At 41.8% G+C, this 21,913-nt stretch overlaps 1 protein-coding gene across 4 annotated transcripts in view; it reads right to left on the bottom strand.

Annotated features, from left to right (window-relative positions):
* SMAD3 (SMAD family member 3) overlaps positions 1 to 21,913 on the bottom strand; it is an 80,517-nt gene that overhangs the window by 8,775 nt on the left and 49,829 nt on the right. For 3 of the 4 annotated variants that reach the window (XM_005235088.4, XM_055816075.1, XM_055816084.1), the window contains exons 2-7: positions 13,965 to 14,158; positions 12,975 to 13,109; positions 12,209 to 12,283; positions 10,340 to 10,390; positions 3,507 to 3,719; positions 1,994 to 2,131 (exon numbers count right to left, since the gene is read on the bottom strand). In XM_005235088.4, the coding sequence (XP_005235145.1) occupies positions 1,994 to 2,131; positions 3,507 to 3,719; positions 10,340 to 10,390; positions 12,209 to 12,283; positions 12,975 to 13,109; positions 13,965 to 14,158 (806 nt within the window). Of the gene's footprint in view, positions 1 to 1,993; positions 2,132 to 3,506; positions 3,720 to 10,339; positions 10,391 to 12,208; positions 12,284 to 12,974; positions 13,110 to 13,964; positions 14,159 to 21,509; positions 21,529 to 21,913 lie in introns of those variants that run through there. The other variant, XM_027783340.2, reaches the window with a different exon arrangement.

Here is a 21,913-nt window from a genome sequence, read left to right as displayed (position 1 = left end):
TATGACCTTAATGCTTCACAAGGGCAATCACTACAGGGCCTGAAAGGAAGGAATGCACAGGCTAAAAATACGGAATCTCCGGTGTTGGCTTTACACGGTGTCCATCAGCGGAAGTAACGGAGAAGCTCTGAAGTGAAACCTCTCTGGTAACCCAGAAACCAGTCATCAGGGTTAAAAAGGCTGCTAGCAGAGCTGCTTCTGCTATAATCCTCTCTTAAATTTAACTATCACATGCCAAAGAATTTTCCTTTAAAACTGGAGTTTTTTCCACAATGTTTAGTCCCAGCTAAGACTGAGAACAACTTATTCCACTGGTTTTAGGTGATAAAGGTGAAATCCAACAACATCCATCATAGCTTAAATGAACAACTCTTTAAAAAAAAAAAACCAACGTGTCACTATGCTTGCTTCCTCCCGGATAACCATAAACAAGTGAAGCTCTGAAACCTGGCATGCAACTAATGCTCATTTGGGATTAGGTGTGGGCCAAGTCTGAAAAACAACCACTTGGGCTGCGACAAACTGTATTTTTCTAAGATCACTTCCGAGCCTGCTCTCCTGGGCTGGACTCATACTGTCATCTGTTTTGGGTCACGCTGCGTATAGCAAAGCATAACCGCATGCAACAACTCATCAGCTGCAGAAGCAGCCACCCATTTTTGTAACCATAAAAGAGCACAGCCCAAGAGCTGTGCATCTTGCAGAGGGTTTGACGGGAAGCCGTGGCAGGCACACTGCAGTCTAAGGGGGGAAAATAAGAAAGGTGAGAGCATCAGCGCCAGGTTGAGCAGAGAAAGTGCTATGGCAAGGGAAGCAAAAAACTTGATGAGGATCAGGCTGCCAAGCTGCTCAGACTTCAGGACGGGATGGGAAGAGGTCTCTCCACGACTGTGCCTGGGAGGAGCGGGTACGACTTGATCATGTCAACAAGGGAGTGAAGAAACTGCTTCAACCCCACAAAGATTTGATGATGAGTCTAAGAAGGCGGCCAAAGACTGTGGCAAAAGTGGGGAGAGTTGCAGTCCAAAAAATGTGCCTTAGATGAATCCACAGCGGAAGTGTGGGTTGTTTATGTCTTCAGATGTTGACTCCAGCCAGGGTGGACTCTTGTGATGTGGCTGGAGAATTAAGTCATGTTTGCAACACTGGCAGCTGCTTCCTAAGCATCTGAGAAAGGAAACCCATTAAGATGGGCCAGAGCTTGCAGCATATAGATCGCTTCTCAAAAGAAAGACAATCTTTATTCAATTACTTCTAAATTAAATAGTTTTTTTTAAATACATATATACTTTTAACTGTAAAAAAACCTAACTTTTGTAAGCCTAGCTAACTAGGTAAATTCCATTTCAAATGGCATCCTTTCATACTAGCTCTCTTGCATGTGTCTAACAGCAAAATATTTTCTTTCCAGATAGATGCAATAAACTCCCTTGTAATCTTTCAGCATACGTTTGCTGTAACCAGAACAACAAGGTGCCTGCAAATGCGATTTCCCTAGAATAAAACTAATTCACAAAGCGTAGGGGAAAGTTTTGCTACAGAACAGATAAAAGTAACAATTTAAACCTATTACGGGTGAAGCTAAATTAAGAAAAAAGTCTTACATTATATTCTTTCACTTAAATGTACAAACAAAATGATAAACATGATTTTCAGATAATTACTATGCAATAATGGACTGATAAAACACGGCACAGAACAAGTGGCAGATTCTACTCTTAGTTCTGCTTAGATCCTGAAGTACTGTTTCTTCCTACGTGTATGAATGTAGCGCAAACAATTACCGGAGCTTCCTTTATAGCTATCTTCATGCTATAAAAAATTCCCTGCTTGAATTGTCAAGTTGCTTATAACAGGGTAAAAGTTTCTGATTATTGTCCAGAACAGAGGTCAGCAGACCCATGCCTACCTCAACAAGGAGTAGAGCTTTCCGCAGCAAGTCCCTGTTCGCAAAAGCGAAGTCTGTGTAGGATCACCGATAAGGCATCCTTACCTGGTGGAATCTTGCAAACTGTTGCTGGGTGCCAGCCGTAGCGTTGGTTGCAGTTGGGAGACTGGACGAAAATGGCACTGTCACTAAGGCACTCGGCAAACACCTCGCCGCCAATGTAGTAGAGCCTTACTCCTCTTCCTAGGAAACACATGGCACAGTTTTGGTTTAGCTTAGAACAATCATCTGCAAAGTCTGCAAGAGGAGCTGCTAGAGACGTAGGCAACCTCTGAACGAGACAGCTCTCCAAAAGCAGCTGAACTATGAATGATGGAAAATGAAAACCACCTCTTCTGACCCATGGGTACTCCCACCGGGGAGCCGTAAAGTTGCTCTGAGAGCGAGTTAAGGTGAGGGAGGTGGGAGGATCAATTTATAAAGTCAGAATTGCACTCCCCGGTCCCACTGTAAATCACAGCCTGGACTGCATCCATTCACCACCTCACAGACTGCTTACTCTAACATGCACGTCTGACATTTTCCATACGAACATTCTATCAGTTAACGTATGGTTTTCAACCTTTTCTGAAAGTCATCGCAGCTGGATACAATGTGTTTGTTTACTTACTTAGTGATTTGGAATTAAACTATACAACATTTTCAAATCATTGCCTTTTGCTTCAGATCATATTGTATACAAGGACAAACATGTGTTTCCCACAGGAGTTTACACAAATTATTAAAATCTCAGTTAATAAAGAAACCAATTTTGGGAATACATCCTTGTTGCTCAAATAAAGACTTGCTGCGGTCTCACATTCCTAGCTGAATATTGCTTTCATCCTTCCATAGAGCATAAGGAGCCTGCTGAATTTAAAGTCTGATTTCTGAATCTTGGTTAGGTGTTGGGGGTTGGGTTTTTTTGGTCCTAGAAATCATATTAGAAACAAGCAAAGAAAGATGCTCCTGTATGAAGTTTACTGCTCAGGAAAGGGTATAAAGGGGAGAAAAATTAGGACAAAACCCACGTTCATTTTTTATAGAAGTCAGCAGAAAACACAGCAAAGCATAAGCAATTTTGCTTTTTATTAAAACTGCATAAATTTGAGATAGTCTATTTAGCCCAAGTTTAACTGAAAAACTCCCTGAACATTACTTTGCAGTATAAGCAGGAAAAGTGGAAACTGAGATGAAAATCAAGGAAATAAGTTTCCATTTATAAACTAACGGTCAGTTAGAAAACAAAACAGTGCAGGAGGGAAAATGAATACAGCAGATTATCACTAACATCCATCCAAATACAGAAGAGTGCATGCAGAAGTTTGAATTCTGTCTCTATTACATGCAGCAATTTTAGTGTTCCTCAGTGCATTGTTTTAATTATACTTTTATGAAAAACCACAATTAGTGTTCCTTTATGGAAGATTAGCCTGCTAAAACACCATGGCTATTAAAACATTGCAGTGTTCTGAAACTGACGGAGCTGCATGCCGATCAGCTAGATAAAAAGCTTTACACACAGGTCTCCACCTTCCACCTTGAAAGACACTGACTAAACCAAGGAAACAGAAATTACCAATGTGTCGTCTTGTGAGTTCCACTGCCGCATTTCTGTTCACATTAGACAGTAAACCAAGGCAGAAGCGTTCAGAATTAGATGGGTCAGTGAAACCATCCACGGTCATAGAGGGCTGAGAGGCATGGAAAGTCTCTCCCACTCGCTGGTTGAGTTCATAGTAGGATATCGAGCACCAGAAAGCTGGCTCGCAGTAGGTAACAGGCTGCAGATCTGCACAAAATAAAAAGCAAAATGAATCACAGGCCCTCAGGCGGGGAAAGGGGGATGAAAAAACCCGACTGTTTTGAAATATTGTTCTGCTTCATTCCTTGGGCTCACTTTAACCACCAAACTTTAATTACTTGACAGATTTTAATGGACTGCAGCTAGAAAGTTACATCACTCCTGAAGCTTTTGGCACATGGAACAATCACAAACAGGCGAAGATATTAGTCACTTAGCAAGCGGGGTGTCACTTAACTATCTTCATACTTGCAGAAAATTTTAAAAAATAACCTTGGCTTTACTATGAAATGTGGGATCACTTTTAGGTAGCCAGTACCCTAAGAAGGAGAAAAGGAGAGAAAAGGAAGAAACAGAAAGAGCAGACCACAAATCTGCTTTCAGTAACACAGGTCTCCAGAACCCTAATGCTGTGCACTTACACCAAGTCCAACTTTTGTTCTTACTGACTCTGTCACAATTTCTCTGGCACTGATGAAAACAGTACAGCTGTCTGAAATATGCATCAAATTGTATGTAAGACTGGCATCAAAGTGATTTGAAAATTAGATACTTTCTTCCAGTGCACTTGATCTCAAATTATTAAAAGAAATACAGTTCCCCAGTAGATGATGGCACGCCTTTTTTATTGGGGTTATAGTTTGACTCAACCTGTGGAGCGAAGTGAAAGGACCAAAGTTCATGAGCAGGCTGAGGCAATCTCAGGAAGACAATACTTCATACACAAGAAAGGTAGGACATTCAAATGGCATCAAATGATTTAATTGCTCGCACTAAATCCAATGAGATTTCAGCAGAGGAAGGCTCAGGTCAAATTTCCAGGAAATAATGCACTAGATGGTGCCCAGCCCTGCTGTGAGCCAAGAATCTGCTGAGCGGAGGAAGTGAAAAGCAGACGAAGCTAATTGATAAGTGCTCTATTCCCCACATTCAATGCAAGAATTAAAAGCGAGAGAAGAATTCCCTCCAGTCCTCCCCCCAGTTTATCACTTCATCCTCACTCAAATGGTACTTAAAAGCGGAACACAGAGCTTCCCATCTGGGCAAAGAGTTAATATCAAGCAGCAAACCCCAGCTTTTTCCATAGGCTTTCCCATCTGTTGCTCCTGCAAGGCTTCAGCAAATCTGGGGCTTAACAGATCAGCTCCAAAAGTCAAAGATAGGTTTTTAGCATCCCAGCTTCCTCTCACACTGAAGAGAGTGTCTCCACAGAGGTTTGAGAGTAATTTCTCATCTGGTACCTGCTGTTACTCTGTAACCTTTAGAAACTGGTTGAAGAGCCTGGCTCTAGCCAAAAGACATGCTGGTTTCCTCTTTATTACTGTGGTGTATGAGTTCCCGAAGTAGCTAACAATGAGAAAACTTCGGTTTCTGCTTTGTTACAAACTTTGCTGACAGCAAATAAGGAATTGAGTAAAAGTGAATCTGGGGAACTCTGTAATCCTTAGTAGATTTTCAAAGTCTGTGAATTTTGGACCTTACACCCATTCCCAGCTTCTTTCAGTCTCTCTCTTTCCTTAATTGTATCATCAGAAAGAAAAATGCTCTATCACAAGCAAAGCTCAATGTTCCTGCTCTCCTCCACACATTACACCCACAAAGCAAAAGCGTATCCTCCTCTTAAGGACATAATGTTCAAAGCAAAAGCTAACAGAAGGCAGCTCAACAGGACAGGGGTTGCTGCATCAGCTTAAGAGATCTGGTAAGCATACCTGCTGTTTTGTCACATTTTAAATAATTTTATAGCTTAAAGCAAGCCCCTCTCCTGAGATGCACAGATGATATCAAACACAACCAGGAGCCACACAGGTTTACCATCTCTGCCTTTTTTTCTTCTATGACATACTTGGTTTTCCCACTGGAAACTGCCACATCAGGCATATTTCTCCCATACCAGCCTCATTTCATCAATTAGCGGCTGTGGCCTGCAGCAGCAGTCTGTACACGTCACAACTGACTCTGGGCTTCACGACACCAGTGCCATTTGTATAGAGGTACAGCAAATACCAGCACTAACCAAAGTCTCTTCAGGTGTGCCCACCGACTTAAGAAAACAGACTGTGCTCCACATGACTGTGCTCTTACTCCACAGCCAGTGCCTTTCTAATTGTAAGGCTGCTCAGCTCCAGAAAAAACAAATCAACTTTTCTTGATCCTTAAGTAATGTCCTCAGATGGGTACTATTCGAGTTATAAAAACACCAGAGCTTGTATTGCTCTCTATGGTTTCGTGGTCCTTTCCTTCAGAAACCACCTCCGTTTGGTTGCGACTCAAGGGAACTGTGGATTCCCCACTGAAGGATGTACGGAAATCTTATTTCCGGCTTATTTGCAACTTGAGGAAAGACACAAACCAACAAATCCTATTTTGAAGAAAAACTTGTCTCTAAAAAATGCAACCAAGCTCTTAACAATGCTGCTTTCTCCAGTGATTTGTGGTCTTAGGCTTCAGCTTAAGCTGTCATGGGATGGGCAAGCCTCCTCTTGCGTTAGATCAGTACTGAAAATTCATTTTCAATTCATGGATTTACTGTTTGGGGAAAAGTAAGAGAACGTAGCTCCACTAAAGCCAAAGAATCCTGAGGGGGTACACAATCAACTAAAACATGATGCACTAAACCCAAGCAAATCCTGCCTGAATCATCTCTATACAATTTCAACCTTGACTCACTACAGCTTCGCTTTCACAAATGTCCACCGAGTGTTGGGATGCTACCCATACTGCATCTTCCCTACAACACGAGAGTACTCTCTGTCCAGCTGTGGAGGAAAAAAGATCTGCTGGCTGCTTTGCACTCTCAACAACGTGCCCTCTACGCCTAAGAACAGCTGTTAGCTTACTTTCAGTTAATGCATTTGATTCACAATGTATATCAGAAATTACTGATACATGTTTTCCAGTGGTATTAGTTGCAGCCACATTAATTCTAACTCCTTCCTCAGAAACAGAAAGATAAATAGGCGTGCATGCTCCCTTCCCCTCTGTACTTTGAGAAGGGCTGCCTTTTCACTCCTTTGGGAAACAGCGTTTCAACACAGAGAGTAACAGAGGCTTATGTTCCTGATGGATTTGACCGTAGGGTATGTGCTTATTTCACTTACAGCTTTTGCGTCAAGTCTTTTGCGGAGCAAACACTGACAATGGATTTCCTGTACACCAAGGGACTGCCTCGCTCCAAAATAACAATATGCATGCAACCGCAGGCCTGGCCCTCAGCCAGTGTAAACTCCCTGACTTCATTCCGAATGTCCACATAATGCTGGCAAATCTCCTTTCATTTTGGTTCTTTTCTGTATTTTCTCCAGTTCATATTTCAGTAATACAGAAGAGATCATTGGATAGCTATAGTTTCCATTTAAAGCCTATGTCTGACAACTGAAAATGTGACAACTGAAATTCTGGACCAAAATGAGAATGCTTCCAAATCAAACACCCAAGCTGAATGAAGGAAAAAATAAAATCCCAATATGTTACCTTGCAACGCTTTTGCGCCTGTGAACGGAAAGATGAAACTCCCTAAACTCCCTCAATCCCATAGCACAGTCTTACAGCTTTCTGCTGAAATACATACATTGCACCTCAAACAAACCTTACTTCTATTGTCCCAGTTGGTTTGCTTCATGCTAATTTATTGCCTTTGTAATTCTCTGGAATACGGCCATGGGATTTAAGTCCAAAATTCAGCTTACACAAAGTAAACTGTCTTAAAAGCTTCAGGTAGTTCTGGTTAAATAAACCGACATCAATACTGTGACATTATTTTCTCAATGGCAAAACTGCAAAAGCTCACCACATTTTGCCACTGAGAACTTGCTGATAATTTTCCTCATTGCGTACTGTTGTGGTTTTTTTTAATTTCTATTCAATCTCCTTAACAAACATACCGAGAAAGCCAGATTAAACTTCTGCAGATCAAAGTACAGCTCCAGACATGGGAGTGTTCTACTTGTCCACACAATTCTATAGCACAGCAAAAGCCGGAGCACTGCAGGCCACCAGGCACCAACTAACATCCAGGTGGAGAGAGAACCTGCAGAGATGAGAAGTTCTGCTCTCCCAGCCCATGCAACCCCCTTCTGGGCTGCAGAGACCATCAGGCTGAAGGTCAGCTGGGCTGCTGGTGTTTTCACCTACGCTGCTGTAAGCAGCTCCTTCCTTCAGACATGACATCTACAGGCCTATCTACAAGTACAGCTGATGACAATTTTGCCATTTGGCAGTTTTAAGAGTTGCTCAGCTACATGCCACTTCATTTTTTTATTTTGTAACTTCCTCAGATGCAAAAATTTACAGTAAATTTTTTTAGAAGAGACAAGACATTCTTAATTTGTGGAAGTTCTTGCCTAAGAGGAATAAACATTTGGCTTGCAAAACTTAAAGGTATCTTCTAATATTGGTAAGCTAAAATGCTTTTCTGATGTCTGCTCCTTAGACTACAAAAAGATTCCTTGTGGTTAACCAGCTTCACCTGCTCCTACTTAGATTTTGTCACCAGACAGCACATTAGACATCTGAGAGGCCCATCAGCTGAGCAGCATGTGTTAATAACCAGCATTCTTGTTAGAAAGAATATGCACTGGGGCCTCTTTCCTAGAAACTCCTTTCTTCCTTATGTAAGGCAGATGCCACAGTCAACTTGCCAGGTTGGGTTTGTTACATGTAATTGCCTTTTTATTTTTAGGTTGAAAAAAATTGCTAGAAATTCTCATCAACTCCTAGGCAGCACACTGGAGTATAACGGATACAAACAAAAAAAGAAAAGCGGGAATAAAAATAAGTCAGCTATGCACTCTCTTCTTAGGCTTTAACAGTTAAAGCAAATAAAAATCTAGTGGCACTGTGGCAATATATCTCATGCTTTACCAAAAAAAAGGGGGGCAAAAAAAAGAGAAAAGAAATCCCCTCTTCAACAGCCCCAAGATATCCACAAGTCAGCCAATGACTGACAAATTTTGGAGCAGTGTCAAAGTGCTCTGTGCCAGGATTAAAAGCATATGTAAACTTTATGGCTATGGTTATTCAAGAGTAATCTCAAGTGGCCTCTGTCTGCTGGCTTAATGAACATTTAGAGAACTGATCCTGCACCTAGCCAGAGCTATGAGTGCTTTTTATGACAGACCATTGAGAGCAATTTCAAACAGGCTAAGAGCTCAAACTGATGAAGATCAGACCTTTTATGTCTGTAGGTATGAAAATCAAGGGCAGAGCCATTTCAGAAGACAACAGAGGTTCAGAGATAGCCACACAACCTCTAACAGTATCTCAAAGGTAAAGACCCTGTTCAGCTGCTATTCCTTCTTCTTCAGCTTTGCTCCTATTTACTGTCTACAGGTTATGGAGTGAATCAGTGACCTCAGTGGTCTGGTATAGCACTTAAGGCTGGACTATCTCCCTGGCGCTCAGCATGGGGTTAGGTGGGGGAAAGACAACTCAAGACTGCACTGTAACTTGAGTTTGCTTGATGAAAACCAACTGGCTGTCGGTCAGAAAAATCCCACAGTGCGTCTGTGGTTTGTGCATCTCACCTACAACATTCCTCCAGGCTCATTTGAACCTAAGACCCCACAAACACCTCTGATGTTCAAGTAAGGCTGCCTGTGACTTCTGCACCTCTCCATACCTTAGCATTCCTGCCCTCTCTCCATTTATTTGGACTCTCCAACCACACAACCACCAACCAGCTGCCGCCTCCATTTTACCCTGCTCAATTTCATACCTTAGTAACTTAAACTCCTGCAACATCAGTTTTTCCAGTGGTTTAGGGCACTGGGGCACAAGGGCTCTGGGCTGCTTTACTGCTATGTGGTCTAGGGATGCCCTGCAGGTAGAGTTACCTTGTGGTCTGACACATCCCAGCACTCAGTTTTGTTAGGAGTCCCCAGCCACTGCCACCTAAACCCTCAAGGCCATGCCCATCCGTGCTGCGTAACTGCATACTTGCTCTGCTGGGGACCTGGGCTTGCTCCTGCACTGGGTTTATGTGAGAATGTAATGCCTTGGCTGCCCTTCACCAAAGCAGTTGATTGCGCGAGCTGGCAAAGGGGTGCAGGCAGAACTGTCACTCTGAACCTCAGCCCCCTCTCCACAATATGTGGATAACAGCATCTGCCCTATAATGAATGTAACACCAAGTTAATAAATACCAAAAAATTGCAAGTTGCTCTGGTATGCTGTAAAAGAGACCAGTAAACACTACAAATTTACAAAGTAAATTCCAGGAGACAAAACTTTACCCCAGTCTGTGTCCTTTAAAAATATAAGAACACAAACCCATCAGCAGAACAGGTACGGGACATATTCCTTGCAAATTCATGTAATCCAACAAGTGTGCTTTTTCCGCAGTCCTCCACTCATCCTTTTTGCTATTTGTCTGCCAACATTTCCTGGTTTTATTTAATTCTCTGATGTAAGTTCAGAGTTCAGATGTCTTTTATTTCACACAGAGTTACTATGAACCACCATCATCACAGTAAAGAGGATTAGCAGAAAGGAATGTCAACAGTGCTCTCCACCTCATCAAAAGTGCACAACCTCAAGCAATAACATCATCATTAATATGTCACTATCTTGACTATAATTGCATACAGTTCTCAAGATCACATGCTTACCCAGATTATTGTGTGCTGGAGACATAGGGTTTGGTGATAAGTTTGGAGAACCTGAAAATCAAGACATTATAACTGTTAATGTGGCACCTGCACAAGGACAAACCCTTGCCCAAAAAGTTCAGTGCTGCCCAGGCTTGTTGGAGGGATAACCCATTTCTCGCTGAAGTCTCACTTTGTGACACCAGCAGCTTCTCTGATGTTGATCACTCTTTACATAAATTTCCAAATGCTATTACTTATATCATCTTGCTGCATCTGCAATACTGCTAAGCATCTTCATAATGCATTCACTTAAGCTGAGCCCATTAATTTTCAAAACTGAGCATGCAGTTGGCTGTTTTACTTTCACTTCCAGTTATCAAAACTCCAGGTACCATCATGACAGCTAGCTAGCTGGGCATTTAAGAGCTTGATTTTACATCGCTAGGCACAAAACATACTTGGAACAGTCAAAACCATACCACTTTGTATCAACAAATCTTACTGGTTTCGGGACAATGAAGCATTGGATCAAGCTATACAGATCTGACCAAACAACTGTCAGAATTTTATCCCAAATCATTTCAATTTGGTCCACATATTCTGTGCATATATTTCAAATATCTGCACTTGGATGTCCAGAGCAATTTCCACAGTCTCTGGATGCCACAAGGATGCAGACGGGTAGCACAGTCCATTTTTTCTTTTCATCTCTACACTGAGTTTGGCTGGTTTCTTTAAAACTTGTTTTTCTAGAAAGGGGGAAGTCCACAATACTTGAAGGAAGGGATATAGCATTTGAACATAAATTGGGTATTTATAGCATCTTCCAGGCCGATCCTATTCCAGTCCACTTTCCAAAAAGCCATACATACATTCCACATGTCAACCACACTGCCAATAATTGTATGCACTAAAATGGATCGTGTCAATAGGCTTACACTTGGTGTAGACAAACCAGCCCACGCTGCCTTCCTCCATCTGTATAACTGTGGTGAAAGACTGCAAATCAGTCATCCCTCTTTTAGAATCCCACGTACGCTCTACGGCTGAAGGCATGCAAGAAACCAGGATATTTATGTGCAGTATTTGCATTAATTAGGTTCTGCATGTCTACCTGTATGTAAGTGCCATGGATTTGCATAACACTCTTGCAAAGCATCAGCCCTTCTAACCAAGGATGTGTTTTTGCTCTTCAAGCAAAAGTTTTATGAATTCGGAGTCTGATTCAGTGCTTCTTATAAGCAGTGACACCACTCAGATCAACAAGATGCCCTAAACAGTTACTCCCAGAAAGATGAGAGCTGCATGTTTTGGTTTAAAGTGTTGATACAGGTTAGCGTGAACACTAAGGCTGCTCATTCTAAACCTGGTTACTGGTTTTCTTGGAAATGAAAGAGAACCCAGGCTTTCAACTTCCTTTGAGACATAGCCACTAAATGATAAACCCATTTAAAAAAAAATCTGCTAGTGGTCATTTCAAATATAATAAAACTGGATGTTTAAGTATGTAAACAACCAAGCGATAAGGAAAATGCCTCTGCAGAAAAGTGCCAGTTACGTGCTAAATTTTCAAGTGTGTACAGATGCAAGGACACAAATACAACACAAACTATCCTCCTTAGATGTGTCTCCACTGTTGCAGGCTCCTGTATCATTAGTAGTATCTAATGATGAATATTGCGGAGAACAGGAACATGCTGTACCTTTCACCAGCAGCTCCAAAACACACCAACTCGTGCTTTGCATGAGATGTCAGGCTACACTTGCACTCCTACAGGGATAAAATACCTGAAACCACCATCTGATCTTCATTGTCGCAAAGAAAAACTTTAAAAGTGTCTCTGATATGACCTAGAAAGCTGCAGCAAATGGCACAAGATGACTTACCCGCATCCATGCTGGGGTTCATCTGGTGGTCACTAGTTTCTCCATCCTCACTCAAATAGCCTGGAGGAGGTGTCTCTAGAAGCATAAAATGATCATACTGTCATTGCAACTAGATGCAAAGTCTGGATTTTAGATGCCAAAAACATATACTCTGTTATGCACAAGGAGCTGAATTTCTTTTTCATTACTTTTCTTCCTCAAGCTGCTGAAAGGAGGAGCTGGCACAATCAGGATGGTATTTGTGAACAACAGAGGAAGGGGAAACAAAAAAAATCTGGATTTTCAGTCCCATAAACCTTTAAGCCATGTAGACAGTTTTCTGTCCGCATATTTTTCCTCTCCTGGTGTGCAGCTGCATAGCTTGTCCATGCAAATAAGGTGTAAATTGCTTGTAAAAGAGACACATAAATAGAAGAGCTCAATTTCATCAGAAATGTAGAGAGTTTTACTCAAATCAAAATGGCTGAATTTCACTCAAATCTAAACTTGCTAAGGGAACATTCAGCTTTAGATTTCACAATAAACTGAGTATGCACTACTGAAGGGAAGAGGTGAGTTTAATGAAAACAAAACAAAACTATAAACAGCACTGTCGTGTGCCTACATTTACAGCTTTCATCTATTTTTGTATAGATTCCCACTCCTTAGCTTTGTAGCAACAATGGAAAAAAGACTTTCCAGTCCTCAAGCTTAGCATACATAGACACAATTCTCTGTGCAATGTGACCCTTTTCCCTCCACTCGCTGTATGGAAGATATATGGTACCTGGAATGTAGTTGCTCTGTGGCTCGATACCCGCTGGGAAGTTAGTGTTCTCTGGAATAGAATGACTATAATCATCTAATGGCGGGAACTCAGCTGGGATCTCTGTGTGCCGAGGCACCAGCACTGGAGGTAACACTGCACAAACGGAAAGGAAAAAAATAGAACAGCTTTAAAATAAAATGACTGAAACCCTAGAAAATGAAGAGAAACTAGTCTGGACTAACACCCTTAAATACATGCAACACCGAAGTCACTTATTAAGGGACACAATTCGATACTTGCTTCTGAAATAACAGCAGCAGTTATTCTTAACACATCTCAGCTGGGGACAGGATAAGTGCTTATCTGAACACACCCAGCCTGTCTGCCCCTTCTAAGGCAAAGAAACAGGTCATCCTGAAAAACCATTTAAGAGAAGTTATACCACATGATTCAAAAGGAATAAATTTCACATAAAATGAAACAGTAAGGTAGGATTAGCATAAACATCCAGACTGGTTCTGCAGATTTGTACTGACAAGCAGCAGAAGTATTTGCAGTTCCAGATGAAAGTCTCTTTTAGAGGCAGGAGGAGACTTCAGAACAGGAAGTTCAGTTGTGTTGGGAGCTATTCTTAGATCCACTTCAACTTAACAGTAAGTTTATCCTTAACTTAATACCAAGAATTAGGGATGCACAGAACACTGCCATAGTTCATAGTTGTATCCACTATGTGTGTGAATTGTTTACGTGCACACAATGCCGTATTAGGGACCTGGCAACAACGCAACCTGCCCGACTTGGATTTTATCGATTTAAAATGGTATTTTCCCCCCGAGTGCAGATTCATAAATTATTCTACTGCATACAGTAAGAGATTATCATCAATAATAGATACCCTTTGGTTTTAAAACCCTACGCCTGCTGCTTTATTCAATTTTGAAATGCACTTATAAATCCCTTATGCTGGCACTGAGAAGCTGAGGCATCTGCACACAGGGCCAGCAGTACCTGGGGTTTCCACTCTTTGGTAATGATAAGGATTCACACAGACTTCATCCTTCTTCATGTTAAAGGCATACTCGCACATCTCCATGGCACGCAGCTCATGGTGGCTATGAAGGTCTGGCCACCGCCACAGCCGGCAGTAGATCACATGGGGAAGACCCTTCCGGTGAGACACTTGCAGCCGGCCATCTAGTGATCTGCAGCCAGAATATGCAAATGACAGCAATTTAATGGCGTTAACACATGTGTAGTATTGACGACATCCCATCAAACACTGCACAGGGGAACCTAATGTGAAGACTGCAGACCGGCAGGAGGCTCAAAGCACAGGCTGCCCAGCCAACTCAGTCAACCTTGACACAATCCCAAAAGGTGCTAGTCACCAAAACCCACGGGGACAGTGCTGCAAGGAGGCATTCTGGTCCCAGTCTTCAGGCCAAGGAGTCATCTCTGAAAACTGTAAAATGTTTGGTTTACATAGGATTTACTAATTTTCTGAGAAGAGGTTAATTTGGAGGCAGAAACAAGAGCTACAGTAAGTAAGAATACATTGAATCAGCGGTACATCTGAAGTATTTGTGTGTGTCCTAACAAACAGGCCATTTGCACAGCTCTCATCAATTTGTGCTGTGCATGTAAAGGTATCATATCTTAAAATATGTGCCAATAAAACTAGACTTTTAAAACAGAGACATGAATTTCCATTGTGACAAAATAATCCAAAATTGATACAGATTCCTTTTCTGTAAGTATTCACAAACATTACAAACAAGAAAGGCTTCCAGTTTCGTTTTCCAAATCGCAGCCTGAAAACGAGAGAAATTTTTTTTTCAGCATTGCTTGACTTTTGTTTTTACATCTAGCCCATGTCTCCTCCGACTTATTTTTCACCTAATCCTATCCTCACCCCAGAACAGCCTGTTCCTAGCAAACCTTCCTGGGAAGCAAGACAAGCATGTTCAAATCCTCTCCAGCAGAGGAAAGAGTTGTAGGAGGGTCTCCTCCACCCTGAATGAGGGCTCCACTTCCTGAGCTGCTAAATGGCAACTACCCCCAGGCACTTTCTTTGAAGTCTAACCCTTCATTTCCCTTGCTTTTCTTAATGACCAAAATGAAACACTTCAGGGGTTTGGTGAAATTAAATATTTCTACTTTTAATTTGTCAAGGAAAGAAAAAAAAAAATTAACTCGGAATTATTTCCCTTGGTTCTTCGTGTTGGCAGCCACTCCAGAAAACCAAAAGCAAACCAAACCAAAACACACAAACAATTATTCTAACAGTGGTTGCGCCAGTCTTGGCTGCCGTAAAAGAGTTTTTCCAAAAGCTTCTCTGGCAGAGCGTGGTAACACGCACACCTCCTGTAAACACTGTTACAACAACAAGGAAGGCAAAACGCAAACAATTCAAGCTATTACCAGCAAGCACTTGATTTAAGGGAGCAAGAAAACATGTCATTTAACTGTTAACTATGAAGTATGTAAAGAGGCTATGCCATCACTGAAGGACTTGCTGGTACTGGTTACAAAACATCTAAAACCTGCAAGTATATTACAGCCCTAAAAAATGCACAACGCCCACAGTTATTATTTATAGTACGCACTTATAGTATGTATTTCTTCATATTGTGCCTGTTATTTATGGATCATGCATTCTCTTCAGACTGCTCTGTTATGGGGTAATCAGCCAGCTGAGTATCTGGCATATTTTCCAAGCATGTTCTTATCCCAAGCTCCTTCCAAGGACAGGAAAGCAGAAATTGTGTCTTCCCAAGTGGAATCGTCTAGAACTGATCTTCTGTGGAAGGTGGGAATCTTGGTACTGATTTCAATGGGGCCAAGACTTGACTTACGTGACCTCAAAACTTGTCAGTTTGGAAAATTAAAAAAAAAAATACACCAAAAGCACGAAAATATTAACTAAATTTAACAAGAAGAGAGTAGGCTGAAAGAAGGAAGAAAATAGGACTGCTTTTCTGTTCCCCTTTCAAACATCTTTGCCCACTTAGAAGGATATCTTACATCTAAGTAAGAGTAAAGGAAAAAAAAAAATGACTTCAAGATTATTCCAAGTGTCCCGCAGGAGACACAACTTTGGCAAGTGTTCTTACACTGTTCCCATTCACCATCAGCAGCACAGACAGATTCGGGTTGACATTAGCAGCTGAGATGGGGGGACTAATACAAAGTCTGCATGACTTTGGGATTGCTTGCAGGGATGGGTCTCTCCCTACATTTCCCAGGATAGAAGAAACTCTTATACTTACAACAAATTTCTCAGTCAGCTAGACGGTGAAGTGCACTTCTCACTACCACCCCAGGACTCCTGGTGAAAGCTATGAAGTCTTTACAGAAGAAGAGCCAGCATGTCCATATGCCTGGCTCACTCTCTGGATGCAGTGGCCCTCGCCACCCAGGCTGATGGAGCCCTTCCGCTGACAAAGGTCTTGCAGGAGACAGTCACCAAGTCACTGATGTCTGACCAGCCCCCAAATCCTGAACAGCTCCAGCAGTTATCTAAAACAAAACCAGCCTAAAAGCATAACACAGCTCTCGAGCACCAGTAACACAGCTACTCATTTTTGTTACCAGAGACTGCACACTGCAAAAAATGTGTTGGGCTTGCTATCTACCACTGCTCACAGCATGAATGCTCTCTACAAGGCAGAAGAGATGGACTTCTCTATAATCTTATCTAAGAAGACTTTTTAAAATGACAGAGCCATATGTTTTATTCTCAAATATAATAACCTCCCCTTCTCCCCTCTCCCCTTAATATGAAGATAAGGTAAATTAAATTCTATTTCCCCAAAGCCCTGGGGGCTAATTACATTTTTATGATTGTGAAATCCCTCCTCTCTGTTAAGGGACTTGGGACAAAACAACATTGTCTGCATGTTCTTGGGAAGAACGTGGCTAAGCAACAGGGCAGCTTTATTTCTTTCAGCTGTCCTGCCTCAACCCCCAAGTATTTTCTCCAATGCAACATACCATAGCTGGTATGGCTGAGATGGGACACAAGATTAGATGAAGAAAGACTGTGCTCTTCTAAAGGCAGCTTTTTATGTAGATATAGCACCCCAATTACTCCAGTCAATTGCCATGTCTTTATTAGCTAACTGAATGTGCATTCATTGATGCAAACACTTGATGGACCACAAGAACCGTCTTGAGCACCCAGTCATCTCACTTATGAATCACAGAATCATTTAGATTGGAAAAGACCTTTAAAATCATCGAATCCAACCATCAGCCTGGCAAGCTGCAGTCTTAAGTGCAGATGTGCCAAGCTACAGGACTAGCACGACCTTGGTAAGATGGTCTTCCTCCTGCCCAACACATTCCCATTCCCACAGCCCTGTCATATCTCATCTCCCTTGGTTCATCGGCTCTTGTCCCCTCAGCATCATACCACAAGCTGGCTCAGGTCTCTAACTTGACAGAAGGCTATCCACTTTTTCACGGGTTAGCAGGCTGTGATCATTCTTGGAGGAACCTGATGAAAGCCAAAAGCTGATGTGAGTTAAGCTAGTATGTACTTCTGTTAGCATGTACTACAGCTGAGGATGCGTTTGACTGGCTCACCATCTCTGGAGTCTACCGCCCTCAGGGAGGACCCGAGCATGTGTCTCACACATCCATATGCAGAGTAATCTGACAATAAGCTCCATAGGACACACAACTTCCACCCTTTCTTGGTCCTGTTCTGAAGCACAGTCTGATCTTGAAGGCTGAAGTATTCCCCAAATCACCCATGAGCTCAGCATATCCAGGCTTCACTAAAATTAGCAGAATTTAAGCACTAAGATTTCCGCTGGGTTACTGAACCCTGCCTCTTACCTTTCTTTTAATCAGCCTGTGTTGAGCAGATCTCCCTGTACAACAGACTTGGTACATTTATTATTCCATACTACCTAACAGGATTTCTTTTAATATCTTTCTTCGGCCAAAAATTCAGTATTGGATGGTTCTCTCTAAAATCAGCACCGTTTATTTTGATGCAACACTATGTTTTCAAAGTGTCTCTGTACTGCATGGTGGGCTTAAATAGCAGAAGTTGTAAAGAGCTTTTCTTTGCACAGTGTCAATGTTTAGACGGAGCGGGTGATGCAGACTCACTGCCAGAGGGTGTTCTAGTGCATCTTTCGTAACTAGCACGTGTCCTGAACTTGCAAGAAAAAATGAGAAAATATTGTGATCCGCAAGCCTGCTTTACTAAGGGAAATACGATGAGCTGTAGTTATCACCGCCTGCAAGTGTAAGAGCACGTAGGCTATGACAGCCTGCAAGATAAGGTAAAAACAACACCAGAACATAGCAAGATTCCTGAGCTGATACCACTTAGCAGTGGTTTATAACAAACAAATAAATTCAACAATGATTCAGAAAAACAAAGGCCTGACATGACAAGACAAAGAAGCAGCAGCAAGGAGGAACACAGAGGCTCAGCAATGTCAAAGATCAGCCACCTGAATGATGACTAGGTGGCCAGCAGACCCCTGAGGCAGCTGTGCCGGGGTGGGAGAACTGGCTAATGCCTCGCAGTACGTTTGTCCCAGCCTGTGCTGTGGGTGGTAGCAATACAGACAGTAACTGTGCACCCTTATCCTGCATGTAGGATACAGCTCAGAAGACTCAGTGCTTGGCAAAAGATGCCCAAGGAGAAGCCAGCCAAAGGCTTGAGGGTTCCGATACAGGGCATTCAAACACGATCAAGAGGTACCCAGTGGAGTGGTTACTCCACACCTTGGGCGGTTATAACCAGAGATTAAAAAGTACTGAATGAAGAAAGAGACACCAAGACTCCAGGAATGCAATCAGGTCACTTAATTGCTTGCACAACAGTGTAAGGCATGGTCAGGACACCATTTGCAGTGTCCATAAGAAACAAACAAAAAAACCTCTCAGGCTGAACACCTTTAGGATTAGTCCATGCTTATATTTTGTTACAAGCCATTTACTAGGAATATTTAACACATGAAACTGCTACTCCAAACTGTCCAGACTACTGCTGCTCAAAGAACAAAGGGCAACAGTGACTTAACAGCAAAAACAGAGAAGGGAGGAAAAAAGGACAGAAACACTGACAAGCTTTTTATAAAAAAAAAAATCCTCTGTGCCTGCCTGAAAAAAAATGAGGAGTAAATAGGAGAATGTTACACTGCATAAGAGGAATTTGATTTCTGGGCCTCATTAGGGTTTTTTTCTTGTTGTTGTTGGGGGTGGTGGTGTTTTGTTGGGTTTGGTTCGTGGTGTTTGGTTGTGTTTTTTTTTAACCTAATTTAATTTGTAAGATCCTGAACTGGGAAAGAACAAAAACCAAAAACCACTCCACACTTTGAAAGATGTACTTGTTATTTTCTATTTTCGTCTTTGAGTATTCTGCAGCTGTCTTTCCTCTAGATGGATAATGGAACTCTTCCTTGCACCCAATCGCCTTCTTTAAAAGTAAAGTTGAAATCCATGGAATGCAGTAGTGCAAATTAAGCAAAGTGATATAAGCAATAAATTGTTACAAGTTTTTTTGTCAAGTTGGAAATCTTCAGATAAACTCTATCAGAGAGCCACTCCCTTCCCTTACCACTCAGACACGTACACTCCTGTTTGCAAAGCCCATCAGTTTTATATCCCTGTCATTAATCTTCCAAGAAAGCAAAATAGCTGAAAGCTCAAGTATCCAGTAACACCAGCATGTGCAAAAAAACGGTTAGGAAAAGAGAAAAACAATCAGGAAGAAAAAGTTCAAGTTATGCATTTCCAAGAGGTTCTTATTAAAAACCATGAGCAGAAGCTGGTTTTAAAAACCATGATAAATAAGTTGCCAGCATGCTCTAAAATGCACCAAGAACTATGGCCACAGGCTGTGATTTTCTCTTAAGCACAAAACATGATTAGTAGCTCCTTACCGGCCCTGCATCTGGTCTACACCAGGAAAATAAGCATTTATTCTTGTAGCAGATTCTGGCTTTTGTGTGCAGAGCACTGCAATATCCACAGGGCTTCACTGAAAAGTTGGATAATATCTCAACTTTCCCTGCATACTGGCCAAACAAACAACACTGAATACAAAAAAAGACTGATGCAGCACATCTGTAATTCAAAAGCTGATCCTTTGCCATCTCTTTCCCCTCAATTTGCTCAGCATCACTAAACTTTCCAATTTCTGGTGCAGTTTTAACAGTACTGTCATTCAAGTTCTAGAAATAGAAGTAACTGTGTCGAACTGAGGCTTGCAATACATGTTATCACACTGCCATGGAGGAAACTAATAATTAATACTTCTACTTAGCACTTAAATTTATAGAAGATTAAAAGTTTTAACAAACTTCTACTTTGCAACACATCTCTATGAAGAGGGTAACTTTTCACTACCCCCAAAACAATGAAGGTAAACGATTCTCCCAAAGCAAAAGAAAAGTTTGTGTCAGAGCCAACCCCAGGAGTAAGGAGTTCATCACTCCCTTGATGCTATCAAAGATCACTGCTATTTTGCACTGGTATTTCTCTCATCCGCATTGCTTATTCTTCCCACTAAAGTCCTCCTTTGGATTTAGAAGTAAAACACATCCTTTACATCTGCAGATGGTAGCTGACTTCAGATGCTTCTGACCTTCGCAAGGAGTTGCTAACAGGAGCAGAAGGACTGTGGCAAACACATGAAGAGGAAGCAATGGGCAAAGCCTGGAAACCCATGCAAAGGTTATCATGCCCTCTGAGCAGACCGCTGCATGTGTACTTACAGGTAAGCACAGGATCACAGCCAGTGGGTGGCACAGCTCCACGCATCTGCTAGCCATGAAGTCTTGAACAGAGACAGATAGAACCTACAGCCTGCAGCATCGGGTAAAGATTTTAAAGGTTAAGTGCAATTCCTATTTCTTCTGATGCTGCACAATTCTGGTACTCAAGTCTCATTTGTTCTGGGTTTGAAAAGTAGCTGACAATACAGAAATTACCAATATCTCTTGTGTGGGCTTCTAACTACCTATTTACATCTCTTGGTCTTTACTAAGGTTTGCAGACTTCCCCTTCCCCCACTCAAAAGCTGAAGAAATACAGCACAGAGAGTTGATGTCAGGATCAGATTATGACAGCATGAGTCATTTATTAAGATTCCAGTAATGCTAAGCTCTTTAGCAGGTGCCTTGAGACCATATTTTTCAGAGTCTAATTTCAGATTCAGACATAAGTACATTTTATTGGTTTACCATAAACTGTCTGTCCATTGTTGCTTCACTAAAGCTGCCTTCTGCTTGTCCTGTACCCCACAGCTCTAACTTCTCCGAGCTGTGTCCACTTCTACTCCCTGCTGGCATGCAAATAACACCTTAGTTTAATTTAGATTTCTTTAAAGCTACAGATAGATCTTGTTTTGTCATGTAGCATCACAATCTAACTGTTTTTTCCTCCGCACTTTTTACTAATCTCTGTTATTTACACCACTCCTACTCATGCCACAGCTACAGAATATTGGCTACTGGCTATCAAATCCAGCTCTCTTTCCTTTATTTTTGGCCATTTTGTAATTATCCGCCCCTGCATCCCTCTCACCTCCTCCTCTTTCTGATAGCCAGTGGCACAGCAGCTAGGTACTTCAGAGGCCCAGCCATGCATGTCCTTCACCCTCCTACCCTAGAATGGACATAATATATCCTAATGTTTAACTAAGGCTTAATCATAAACCCATTGCTAAACTTCCTAATATACATCCCAATATTTCTGCCATCTACACTTGTCCAACTGCACTTGGACCTGCAAGGCAGATGGCAGTTCTCAGAAAAGGCACTCTTTTACTGACATTTCAAAGGAAAGCAATGAATTACCCAGCAAGGCACAATCCCGAAGACACACCGTTACTAGTAGCTGCAGCAAAAATTACGCAGTTAAAATGTCTCCAGTGGTACCCCTCTACCCTTCAGAAGCTCACAGCTGTCAGCAAAAATTTAAAAAAACCC

The sequence above is a fragment of the Falco peregrinus genome, chromosome 1 (genome assembly GCF_023634155.1).
Source record: "Falco peregrinus isolate bFalPer1 chromosome 1, bFalPer1.pri, whole genome shotgun sequence".
Classification (NCBI taxonomy): domain Eukaryota; kingdom Metazoa; phylum Chordata; class Aves; order Falconiformes; family Falconidae; genus Falco; species Falco peregrinus.
This window is presented reverse-complemented; position numbering and strand designations above follow the sequence as displayed.